Here is a 13,523-nt window from a genome sequence, read left to right as displayed (position 1 = left end):
AAAATTCAATACATATAACCTAATAACAAAAGGGTATAAAATATGTCATAAACTTTAAAAAATTATAGTCAGCCCTGATAGGTTTGGCTCAGTGGCTAGAGCGTTAGCCTGCGGACTGAGGGGTCCCGGGTTCGGTTCCAGTCAAGGGCATGTACCTTGGTTGCGGGCACGTCCCCAGTGGGAGGTGTGCAGGAGACAGCTGATCGATGTTTCTCTCTCATCGATGTTTCGAACTCTCTATCCCTCTCCCTTCCTCTCTGTAAAAAATCAATAAAAAATATATTTTAAAAAAATTATACTCAAAGCAAGAAACAAAAGAGCTGTTCAGATGAGCTGCTGGGATGAGATCCATTTCCTAGAGACTTTGAGCATGATTGGGTAGTTTTTTCCTGCTCAACGGTACTAGATGAATTGGGGATGAAAGTCAACCTGTATCCCATCTGGCAAGCTCTAAGACCCCCTAAAAGGGCACTATTTTCAAATTTGCACAAAGGCCCATTTATGCTAGCAAGGGACTATCTCCTAGGCTTGTCCCTACATCTCAGATGCAATATTGAGGAAAGAAGGTCAATTTAGAAAATCTTGAGAATTCTTACTAATAACTAATAATTTGGAGAGAGGTAGAATGAGCAGTGAAGAAGCCAAGTTGAGAAGTCAAAGAACAAAACCAATAAAAGGAAAATCCCTTATAGGACCAGCAGTAAAGGTAGAGAGGATCGCCAGTTTGCCATCTAACAGAGCGCCTTGCTAGCCAAAGTCTATATGAGATATATCCTTGGCTGGGTTAAGTAGGTAGGTTCTGACACAAGATCAATATTAGGATCTCATAAGAAAGCTCAGAACCAAGTCCCTAAGGAAGGACCTCAGCCTTAGCAAATCTCCATTCTTCCACTTCTTTCATGTCTCAAGCTAGAAAGAAGCGGTGAGAACATAACACCTAGATCTCAAATTTTAGATGGGAGAAACAAAGTAAACTAAAGTAGAAAAGATGTCCAGAGAATTAGCTCTTACATTATTTATAATCCAGTCACATCCTCAAGTTTCATTCAGTGTAGGACAAATCTTGCCGGTTTGTCTCAGTGGATAGAGTGTCAGTCTGTGGACCAAAGGGTCCTGGTTTCGATTCTGGCCAAGGGCACATAGCTTGGTTGCCGGTTCCTCTCTGGCCCTGGTCTCGGCACGTGCAGGAGGAGGCAACCAATCGATGTGTTTCTCTCACATCGATATTTCTGTCTGTCTTTCCCTCTCTATTCTACTCTCCCGAAAAATCAATGGAAAAATATTCTCAGGTGAGGATTAACAAAAAAACCTTCAAATCTTGAAATCAAGTCTAAAGTAGTTTAAAAAAATAAATTTAAATATTATCATTTTTCTAATATAAAGATAAAAACTATTTTATACTATGGTGAAAAGTATTTTCAAAGTTTAGAACCTAAAGATGATTCAAAGGCACTTAGGAGCTATGATATATCAATATAAAATTTATTTTATAATGAGAGGACTTACAGGATTTATTAAGTTTTGTTTTTGTTTTTAGCATATGCATTTTCCTCAACTGTTAGGTTTTGCTGACTTTTTAAAAGCGACAAGAGGAAATCTTATCTTGAAATACTTAGTACTGCCAAAAACAACAGTATTTTAGTTCAGTCAGTAATTTTATCTATAGCTCTAACCTCTATTAGTATTTAATTTCAAGAAAGGTACATAAGGATTTTATTAAAATAAAGGTAGAAATATGAAGCCCTAACCAGTGTGGCTCAGTGGATAGAGTGTCAATCTGTGGATTGAAGGGTTCCAGGTTCGATTCTAGTCAAGGGCATGTACCTTGGTTGTGGGCACATCCCCAGTAGGGGGTGTGCAGGAGACAGCTGATCGATGTTTCTCTCTCATTGATGTTTCTAACACTCTATCCCTCTCCCTTCCTCTCTGTAAAATATAAAATATATTTAAAAAGAAAAAAAGGGCAGAAATATGGAACTACAACTATCTACCCATAAAAACACAAATCTGTAACTTGCATATAGTAATCATTCAATAAATGTCTGCTATTGAACTGAAAGTAAAAACACTATCACATTTCAGAAAGCAAAAAGCCATTGGGTAAGTAGTTGACTGATATACAACAAAAGTTACCTTCTATATACTTTAAAAGCCTCTGAGGAGGTAGTAAAGGAAATCGAATTGGGTCTAGCACTTCCACCACATATTTTTTTCTTTTTCCCAGATCTTTGAGAAGCCACTGCATTGCAGCTAAGAAGACCTGGTATTCATCCTCAATGCTAAGCTCTTCACTTCGCAAAATTTTGATCAACTGATCTTTTGTAAGTGCCAGGAACTCTTCCCCACTCTGAACCTCCAAGAAATGGACATGAATATAGTTTTCTGTGAATTCCAAAAGATCATGGCAGGCAATCTGCTCAGAGAACTGAAAGATCCCAATGCAGTTCAGTGGATCAATTTGTCCTTTCAGAAATGCACAGCAAAGATTAACAACTTCAGTCAATTGTAGCATGTCCGCTGCAACAAGCAACTCCTGGACATTATTCACACCTATGTCCACTATGCCTAGGGAAACAGGGAGACAAATAACCAGTACAGTAAAATAAAAACAAACATTTGACTTATATTAAAGAGGCATTATATTTGATTCCACCAATAGCTAAGTGAAAAGGCAACAAAGGATTGATAGAGCACAAAACTTAAATGATAAAGGTACAGAACATTTATGGAACACTTACAATGAAGTAGACATAGCATTAATTGCTTTATACATTCATTTAACCCTGACTGCTGTCCCCACATTCCCCGAAAAGGAAATGCCACTGTAATGAAAATCAAAGAACATGTTCTTTTTTAAAAAACAAAAACAAAACTACTTGTATGCATGCATATAAGCATAACCAATGGACATAAGACACTGGGGGTAGGGGAGGCCGAGGGATTGTTAAGGGCGGGAAAAAAAGGAGACATATGTAAAATCCTATATAATAAAAGCCTAATATGCTAAAAAAAGAAAATAAAAAAGAAAATAAAATGGTATGTTCTAACCACACAAAAAAATTTAAAAAAAAATTGTATCAAATTACAAAGTTCCCTGACCAATATATATGCCCAAAATTTATTTTCATCTTTATTAATAGAACCTTGGTTTTGCTATGAGTGGCAATTGTGCCCAGCTAAAAATTATATTTCTTAGCTTCCCTTGGCAGATAGAAATGAATTTTTGACTGAGGTTAGCCAAAAGGATATAGGTAGTGGTTATTGGTTAGGGTTACTAGAAAAGCTTAAAAAGAGGATAGTCTGAGGGGGCAGGCTCTTTTGCCTTTTCCTCTTTCTCCTTCCACTGGCTGGAGTTCAGTGATAATGTTAGAGGCTACATACTACAGATGGTGGAGCAAAATGATGGATGAATAATGGGACACTAATGACATCATGAAGCCACTATACCAGCCTTTGAATTACTATGGATTCATTTTTGTGGAAAAATAAATTCCTATCTGGTTAAGCCACTTTGTATCTTTTACTAGCAGACAAACATTGTTCTTAACTGTTACATCAGTTTTAGCCTTAAATGTTAACGTTGTACAGTTATTTTTCCCTATATATGCTCAGTAACTTTTATTTCTCTGGGTTTTACCACTTCTTATTCTTTGATGGAAGTGCTAATCACCAGCAATATAGTAATGATGCCATGAACATTCTCTTTCACTAAATATCTCTTCTTGCTACTATCAGACAATAGAGGCGGAGTAGACAGTTTGTGGCATTTCTTCTGTTTTTATGTAGTTCAACTAATTCCATTGGATTAATCTGTTCATTTCTATTTTTCAAGTATGAGAAGCAGGGGTATTTATAAAGCAGTTTCCAACTCACACAAGGCATTTACAAAAGACAGATCAAGAACCTCTCAATGTTAATTTGTACATTAGCTAATAGGCAGAGCTGCATTACTTTCAGTAGATAAAAAAGTCATTTTTACAATCCTCACAATTAACTTATTTTCTGAAATTTTCCAAAAAGGAATATGAAACTACACAAAGAAAAATTACCTTTTGTTATTTTCCAGTTGTAAATATTATGCATTAAATAAGCAACACTTTATCAGGCCACATAATTATCTCCTTTACGGAGAGTATGGTGTATTCTCAAAACTAGACCAAACAACAGTCATTGTTTTAAACTTTTTTTCCTGATTATAAGAGTACTATGTATTCACTACAGAAAAAACTTTAGGTAGAAAAGTATAAAAATGAATATGAAAATCACACATTTTCCATATCCATACACTATTACCATTTTATATTTCTTGAAAAATTTTCCCATGTATATTTGTTATATAAGATTAAAACTTTATATATAGTTTTTATATGGATTTTCTAATATCATTAAAATTCTTCACAAAAATTTTAGAAGTAAAAGATTTGATTAAAATAATACATGGTGCCTGGCTGGTTTGGCTCACTGGATAGAACATCGGCCTGGGGACTGCAGGGTCCCAAGTTCGATTCCAGTCAAGGGCATGTACCTTGGTTGCAGGCACATCCATCCCCAGTAGGGGGTGTGCAGGAGGCAGCTGATCGATGTTTCTCTCTCATTGATGTTTCTAACTCTCTATCCCTCTCCCTTCCTCTCTGTAAAAAATCAATAAATATATAGAAAAAAAATAAATAAAATAATACATGCTGATTATGACATTATGAAGGAAAAACAGAAAAAAATGGAAAAATAAGAATCTTCCATATTTCATCATCTAGAGGTAAACATCAACATTGTGGTCTTTTTCCTGTGCACAAATACAAACAAATGATTTTTAAAAAACAAAATTGAAGTGGTATTTACATACAGATTATCTTCATTTAATATACTGCAAACATCCTTCCATGATAGTACATATTTAAATCATTTGCAAGATCTAAAAAATATTCTATTACCTATATGTACCATAATTTATTTAACCATATAACCTACTGAGGGAGAATTAGATTGCATTCAATTAAACTATTATAAATAATGTTATAAATATCCTGGTACATAAATGTTAGCCTGAATCCCTAATTAGTTCCTTAGTATTCCTAGAAAAAGACTACAAGGTCAAAAGATAGGAATTTTTCAAAGACTCATAATAATAAATTGTGAAATTACTTTCCATATAAGTAATATCAATTTATATTTCCATAGCAGTACATGAGTGACTGCATCATTCTTCACTTAAAACTACAGGCTTACTTAACATACCTGTATAAATAAAATCTAGAAGTATTCGAAATATTGCAGCTTCAATTCCTAGAATCTGTACAACATCTTTTGAGGACTCTTTCATTCCTCCAGTGAACAAAGCTGCAAAGTAAGGACTACTGGCAGCCAGAACCAGCCGATGAACTTTAAAAGTTTCCTTCCCCACTTGTAGCTGCACATCACAGAAATGCTGTCCATTCCTCATTTTATTGATCTGGGCCAAGATGAGTTGGGCATGTTTATCTGATGAAAAAAGACTATCACCAGCCTTGGGACAGCCCTCATTAGCCATGATGATGATAAATTAATTTAAAGGACTTCTGCCCATAATCTGGTCCTACCCTGAAAACCAAAACAGAAAGAGACCAAACATCATATTTTTGTGTTTAACATGTCTTTTATTCATATACTTATGGAACATTCCCTATCCTCAAGGAACCTACAGTATACTTAGGGAATAAAACACACACGAAACAAATAAGGACTAAACTGTGTGGTGCCATTCCTAGGGTTTCAGAGAAAGGAATAAGTAATAGGACCTAAAATAATTGGAGGACATGGAAAACTGGAACCTGAACTGGATACTGAAAGATAGTTAAGTATGAGGAGAGGGCATGAGCCTTTCTGGGTGGAGTAAAGAAAATAAGGAAAGGCACAAAGGCAGAAAGAAGCTTTTGTACACTGCAGTAAGGAAGCACACATTGTAGCCAGAATGAACTTTCAAAAAACAATTGTGATCAGGGTAACTGTTTGCTTATTTGTACACATCCCTTAGCGCACAAAAGTCCTTCAAATCTTACCTCTGTTTACCTATCCAGTCCTATCTCCCATACTCCTCTTTGAACTTAATACTCCAACAAAACCTAACAATTTGCAGTTCTTTAAAAGTGACTCGCATGGTGTCCTGCCACACCTCTTCCCTCTGGATCTTTGTTATAATTCAAGACTGCTTAAATATAATTTCCTTTAGGAACTCCTTCCTGTTCCTCTCTCCTCTGGGTTTGGTGCTTGCCCTAAGCTTACCTATTTTACAATCTATATCCCACTCTATCTTGTCGGACACTCTATCACCCTACTCCCTACTCTCTCTCTCTCTGAAAGTTCCTTGAAAGGAAGCCCCTCAAAAGCAGGGACGCTTTCATAGCTATAGCACAAGAATCGAACATATATTAGGTTTTCAAATGTTGGTAAAATGAGTCAGTACAATGAGAAATAACAATGGCTTAGGTATTTTTAAAAAATATACTTCTTTATTGATTTCAGAGAGGAAGGAAGAGGGAGATAGAAACATCAATGATGAGAGAGAATCACTGATCAGCTGCCTCCTGCACACCCCCTACTGGGGATCGAGCCCACAACCCCTTGGCCCGAATCGAACGTGGGACCCTTTAGTCTGCAGGCCGTCGCTCTATCCCACTGGTTCTCAACCTGTGGGTCGCAACCCCTTTGGCGGTCGAAAGACCCTTTCACAGGGGTCGCCTAAGACCATCCTGCATATCAGATATTTACATTACGATTCATAACAGTAGCAACATTACAGTTATGAAGTAGCAACGAAAATAATTTTATGGTTGGGGTCACCACAACATGAGGAACTGTATTTAAAGGGCCAGAAGGTTGAGAACCACTGCAAGCCAAACCAGCTAGGGCACTTAGATTGTTTTTGTACAACTCTGATAGCTTTTCAACACATTATGCCAACTATAATTCTCACAATAATTAAGAGGCTGGAAGGAAAAGATACTGTTATTCAAAATGATAGAAAAGGAAACAAGCTCAAAGTTTCCTAAGAACACAGTGTTAATGTAATGACTGTCCCAGTATTTGAATCCAGGTCTTCTTACTCTAAATCCTGGGCTCTTCCCACATGCCAGGTTATAGAGAAATCCAAGCACAGAAATTTAGACCTGAGCTTTTATAGGTTCATCCGGAGTAAACATCATGTTTCAGAACCGTTATTTGAGCCTTCAGGGGGATAAGTTAAGTGGTAGCAAAGTCCTAAAACACAGCCGGTTCAGCTTCAACAATGAGAATCAAAGATATAAATTCAAGTTAGTTTGTTTTTTTTAAATCAAGAAACCATGAGATTCACTAATATAAGGAGATGAAGCACAGGGGAAATCTAAGATGGCCGGGGTTTTGTAATTTAGGCTGACAGGAATGGTGTGGGCTGATTAGAAAAAAGTGCTTAAGTTTATGGCATTAAAGCTCATCAAAATAAAAATAACGAAGCTGATTATCATACTTACCTAGGAATTAACTTGAGAAATTTGAGACGTTGCCAGGCGGCTGCTATTCACAACAGTATCTACAGAATGCCGCTGTTTAACAGGCATATAAAAGTAAGCAGTGTATTTGTCTCTACATAGAAATTTGACCTGCAGATATTATTAAACATGACCTGGCTATCAAGCTTTATTCTGTTTTAAGATTTCTTCCTGTCAGCAGATTTTCCCCGGTGGTTTAAACACAAGGTACCTTCAAGGCATCAAGCACAGCAACTGGGCTAAAATGTTGCCTCCTGCCGCTAAGAGCTCACTGAATATCCACCCACTCTGGCAGCTGACAGAAGATACCCCGATCTATTAACCACGCTTTTAGAAACTGCTGCGTATTCCATCCCAAAGGGAACACAGAGTGTGACTGCACTTCCGCAGGGAAAAATCCTAATTCCGGGACAAGGCACAGGGATGTAAGAGACGAGCATCCAGAGCCTCAAACTTGAAAGGCCGATTACTAGGAAGCGGCGGAGCAGCCAGCCCAGAGGAAGTGAAGCACAAAGCTGCTTCCGCAAAAGGTGTCAGAAAGAATCACAGGACAAGCAAGTGTCAAAACAAACAAAACCACGAGGCTCTGTGCTTGACGTGGGGGCTGCCTGGAGAGTTACCCTTACGCTGCTGCGCCACTGAAGGCGGATGCACATTCCGGCGCTACCTACATTTCGGGGAAGGCATCCCAGAGCCGTCCGGGGGTGGCAGCCTGGCCGGGGGCTGGGCCTTGGGATTCCCCAGCGGAGGCGGGGAGCGGACCGGACCAGAGAAGCTCCGGTGAGGGCGAAAACACTTGGACTAGCAGAGGCACGCCTAAGCGGCAGGACAAAGCCGATTTCAGGGGCTCCTCTCTCTCTCTCTCTTTCCTCCTCAGGGGTCCCGAGAGCCAGAGAGACCCCCAGAGGAAAGTCCCAACCCCGTCATAGAAGCATCCGGGCCGCTAAGCCTTTCTTACCGGCCGCTTCCCCTTCCCGCCGGAGCCGGCTCAAGCGCTGCGCGCGCAGCCGGAGGAGGGGGCGGGGAAACCGGCGCGGGTGACGAAGCGGGCGGGGGCGTGTCTGCGCCTGCGCAGTGCTCTTACGCTCGCGGGCAGCGACGCCTCCCGGCGTCGCGCTCCTGCGGCTCAGAGCTGGTGCCTCAGAGCTCGCGTCAGCGAACCTTCCGGCTGCAAGTGCGAATTCCTGCCTGTGGGGCTGGTCGTCTCGTCCTTTGCGCTCCGCGAACGCTCTCTCCATTCTTGTGGCATCCGAGGCAGCCAGCGAACCTCAGTGCCAAGGAAAGACAGAGAGGAACATACGGCAAGTCGCTTCTAATCTTTTTTTTTTAAACTTTATGTTTTATTGAAATATAATGGACATATAACACACTCTTTTCAGGTGCACAACGGAATGATGTGATATTTTAGCTTCTCTCTATTATTTACCATTCATTTTCTGAGTTGGCCGGACTGGTCCCGGCAATGTGAATGGATGTCAACTATAAAGGTAGAACTCAAAACGTCCAGTTATTTTCCATGTTGAACCTCATATGTCACTTTAGTGGCTTTAAAACTTTTTGACCCTAGACCACAGTGAACAAAAACATTCTACATCAAACCCAATAATACCTCATATGTGTGTATATAAATAAATATACCTGAAACAAAACCTTCACAAAACGTTTTTTTAAATTTTATTTTTCAACTAGTGACCCAGTGTACAAAAATTGTGCAGGCGGGGGTGGGGGTGGGGGTCCCTCAGCCCAGCCTGCACCCTCTCACAGTCCTGGCCCCTCGAGGGATGTCTGCCTGCCAGCTAAGGCCTGATCCCCAGCAGTCAGAACCGCTGCTGCACTCTTCTGACTGAGCGGTGCTTCCCCTGTGGGAGCGCACTGACAACCAGGGGGCAGCTCCTGCAATGAGCATCTGCCCCCTGGTGGTAAGTGTGCATCATAGCGACTGGTCATTCCACCATTTGGTTGATTTGCATGAGGGTTTTATTATATAGGATTACAGTTTACATTCAGTATTATTTTGTATTAGTTTCAGGTGTACAGAAGCATAGTGGTTAGGCAATCATGTACTTTAAACACAGTGGTCCCTGGGTGGTATTTCAAGTACCCACCTGGCATCATACATAGTAATTAACTACAGTATATGGTTGACTGTATTCATAAGACTTCATACTTACTATCAGCAATACACTAAATTTTTATTTCTTCTTTTTGGTTGCATTATGAAATATGCTAAAAGGGGACCCAGTGTCAGGAAAAATTGTTAAAGACTTGGAAATGAGTGAAAGAGATTGCTGGGTAAGGGTTAGGGTTGGGTTTGGGTTAGCCCTTTCACTGTAAGGCCGGGCATTGTCCAGCAGAAACTGGAAGGACTTGAATCCATTAGGACTTCTGACTTTCTATTGACTAAGCCAGTGGTTGGCAAACTGCGGCTTGGCAAACCACAGCTCACGAGCGACATGCGGCTCTTTGGCCCCTTCAGTGTGGCTCTTCCACAAAATACCATGTGCGGGTGCGCATACAGTGCGATTGAAACTTCATGGCCCATGCGCAGAAGTCAGTATTTTGTGGAAGAGCCGGTATTTTGCACCCTCTCACAGTCCCATCCCCTCAAGGGATGTCCGCCTGACTGGCTTATTTCGCTTAGCATAATGCTCTCCAGGTCCACCTATGCTGTTGCAAATGGTAAAAGTTCCTTCTTTTTATAGCAGCGTAGTATTCCATTGTGTAGATGTACCACAGTTTATTTATTTATTTTTTTTAAAAAAGATTTTATTGATTTTTTACAGAGAGGAAGGGAGAGGGATAGAGAGTTAGAAACATCAATCAGCTGCCTCCTACACACTCCCTACTGGGGATGTGCCTGCAACCAAGGTACATGCCCTTGACCGGGATAGAACCTGGGACCCTTCAGTCCGCAGGCTGATGCTCTATCCACCGAGCCAAACCGGTTAGGGCTGTACCACAGTTTGTTTTTGTTTTTTTTAAAATATATTTTATTGATATTTTACAGAGAGGAAGGGAGAGAGGTAGAGAGTTAGAAACATCGATGAGAGAGAAACATCGATCAGCTGCCTCCTGCACATCTCCCACCGGGGATGTGCCCGCAACCCAGGCACATGCCCTTGACCGGAATCGAACCTGGGACCTTTCAGTCCGCAGGCCATCGCTCTATCCACTGAGCCAAACCGGCTTCGGCTGTACCACAGTTTTTTAATCCACTCATCTGCTGATGGGCACTTAGGCTGTTTCCAAATCTTAGCTATTGTAAATTGTGCTGCTATGAACATTGGAGTGCATATGTCCTTTCTGATTGGTGTTTCTGGTTTCTTGGGGTATATTCCTAGAAGTGGGTTTACTGGGTCAAATGGGAGTTCCATTTTTAATTTTTAAAAAAATATATTTTATTGATTTTTTACAGAGAGGAAGGGAGAGGGATAGAGAGTTAGAAACATCAATCAGCTGCCTCCTGCACACTCCCTACTGGGGATGTGCCCGCAACCAAGGTACATGCCCTTGACTGGAATCGAACCTGGGACCCTTGAGTCTGCAGGCTGATGCTCTATCCACTGAGCCAAACCGGTTAGGGCTCCATTTTTAATTTTTTGAGGAAACTCCATACTGTCTTCTACAGTGGCTGTGCCAGTCTGCATTCCCACCAGCAGTACATGAGGGCTCCTTGTTCTCCACATCCACTGTTTGTTGATTTGTTGATGATAGCCATTCTGATAGGAGTGAGATGGTACCTCATTGTCATTTTGATTTGCATCTTTCGGATGATTAGTGACCTTGAGCATCTTCTATATATAAAAGCCTAAGTGGGAGAAAGCAAACAGGGGAGCAGAGGTGGGTGTGGGGAACCTCTGGGATTGGATAAAAAGTAAAATGATAGACACATAGTTAGCTGGGTGTAGGAATAATTAACATGATAACAATGAAGGAATTTGTGGTATCTGTCCTGACTCCCAGGCACATTAGGTTGTGCCTGAAGGGGTCTGGAAAAAGGGAAGTTATAAGTTACCCTTTCATTTCAAGGATATCCTATATAATAAAAGGATAATATGCTAATTAACCCTCATGCTGTCGCAAAGATGGTGGCACCCACAGCCAATAAGGAGGGAATATGCTAATTGACTGCCCCTCCCTCAAAGACGGTGGTGCCCACAGCCACAAGATGGCGGCGCCCAGTCCCCTCCGCCCCGCCTGGGCGGCAGGCACATGGCAAGGCCGGGCCTGCCCCAGGCCGCACACCTGCCTCCGGAATCCCCCAGTCCCCTCAGCCCCCCAGCTACCCAGGGCCAGCCTGAGGCACAGGCAAGCCTCAATGGCCAGTCACTATGAGGCGCACTGACCACCTCTTGATTCCTCCCCACAGCCGGCAGGCTCCGATCGCCTGATGGCGAACGGGGATCCAAGGGTGGATGGCATCAGGGGGTGGGGCCGTCTGCGGGCAGCCAGGGAAGATGGCCCTGATCACAGGCCAGGCCTAGGGCCTCTAGTGTTATCATAGATGCAAAAAAAACAGATAGGCTCAGTTAAGGTAAAGGTTGACCTTGTCAGTGAAGATACCTGCCTAGGAGGTGACTACCCATCATAACTGCTTTTAGTTAAAGTTTAACTTCAGACCATCCTTTGTGGTTACTTTAGGTCTTTGAGTTTGCAAGACTGCTGTGCAGGCCTTCTCTGAGCTTATCAGGTTAGCATGTGCCCCTGTTCGTCCACATTGCCAATGCTTTCTTCCAATTTTGTGGTTCATCTATATATTTTATTTAATGTTTCTTTTGATGAATAGAAGGTCATAATTTTACCAATTTATCATCCTATTTACTTAATTATTTTTAACGAAAAAATCTTTTTTTAAATTGATTTTAGAGAGGATGGAAGGGAGAGAGAGAGAAAGGGAGAGAAACATCCACGTGAGATTGATTGGTTGCTTCCTGTATGAGCCCCATCCCTGGGGATCAAACTGCAACCTAGGTATGTGCCTGTTTTAAGATATAACCTTGTAGGTAGATGGTAGAAGTAGAATGGAGAAGAAACAGACTTGACTCACCTGCTGTTGATAAATGTTTAAAACTAACATAACATTTTTAAGCCAAGTTTATTGAGGTATAATTTGCATGCAGTAAAATTCACCCTTTTTTGAATGTACAGTTCTGAGTTCTGACATGTATTATGTTAGTCTAGGTTATCCTTAAAGCAGATGCCAAAATGAAATCAAACATACAAGGGATTTAAAAATATTTTTTAGGACAACACTTGTAATAGAAATGAGGAGGGAACCAAGAAAGGCTGTGATCACAGTGCAAGCCTGATCCAAATGAAAAAGAATGTAAAAAAGTTGAGAGTGTCCTTGAATGCTAGGAAGTCTAAGGAAAGAACAGCAGGCAAGGTCTTTGGGAGTCTGAGCTAACATTGATCTTCTTAGGAAATTTCACAATGCACCTGCCTTAGTATCCTTGTTGTGCCCATTCATTGTCTGGGAATAGTCCATTGAAACATATCATTGGTTCAAATGTGGTGATAGATTTCTAGGCCCAGCAGCAAGGGCCTTTGGTTATTATGCTCCCTGTAGTTGAAAGTCTTGAGGCACATTCATGTGGCCATCACAAGTATAAAGTCATATAGCCTACTACAGTCAAGAAACAAATTATTTCCATCACTCCATAAACTAACATAACTTTAAAATATATATATGTGGCCGAAACCGGTTTGGCTCAGTGGATAGAGCGTCGGCCTGCGGACTGAAGGGTCCCAGGTTCGATTCCGGTCAAGGGCATGTGCCTGGGTTGCGGGCATATCCCCAGTGGGAGATGTGCAGGAGGCAGCTGGTCGATGTTTCTCTCTCATCGATGTTTCTAACTCTCTGTCTCTCTCCCTTCCTCTCTGTAAAAAATCAATAAAATATATTTAAAAAAAAAAATAAAATAAAAAAAAAAATAAAAAAATAAAAAATATATATGTGTATATCTATATATATATGTGTATATATATATATATATATATATATATATATATATATATATT

The 13,523-nt window shown here is 40.8% G+C and overlaps 1 protein-coding gene across 4 annotated transcripts in view; it reads right to left on the bottom strand.

Annotated features, from left to right (window-relative positions):
* LOC118676371 (intracisternal A particle-promoted polypeptide) overlaps positions 1-8,501 on the bottom strand; it is a 31,047-nt gene extending 22,546 nt beyond the window's left edge. Inside the window, exons 1-3 of one of the 4 annotated variants that reach the window (XM_036350198.1) lie at positions 8,461-8,501; positions 5,236-5,577; positions 2,134-2,565 (exon numbers count right to left, since the gene is read on the bottom strand). In XM_036350198.1, coding sequence (XP_036206091.1) covers positions 2,134-2,565; positions 5,236-5,527 — 724 coding nt within the window. In that variant the 5' untranslated portion in view covers positions 5,528-5,577; positions 8,461-8,501. Of the gene's footprint in view, positions 1-2,133; positions 2,566-5,235; positions 5,578-7,484; positions 7,506-8,460 lie in introns of those variants that run through there. The other 3 variants (XM_036350195.1, XM_036350197.1, XM_036350196.1) reach the window with 3 other exon arrangements.
* Between the last annotated feature and the right edge of the window lie 5,022 nt (positions 8,502-13,523).

This window comes from Myotis myotis, unplaced genomic scaffold, assembly GCF_014108235.1.
Source record: "Myotis myotis isolate mMyoMyo1 unplaced genomic scaffold, mMyoMyo1.p scaffold_m19_p_2, whole genome shotgun sequence".
In the NCBI taxonomy this organism is placed as follows: domain Eukaryota; kingdom Metazoa; phylum Chordata; class Mammalia; order Chiroptera; family Vespertilionidae; genus Myotis; species Myotis myotis.
The sequence above is the reverse complement of the archived record's forward strand: the minus strand, read 5'-3'. Positions and strand labels throughout refer to the sequence as shown.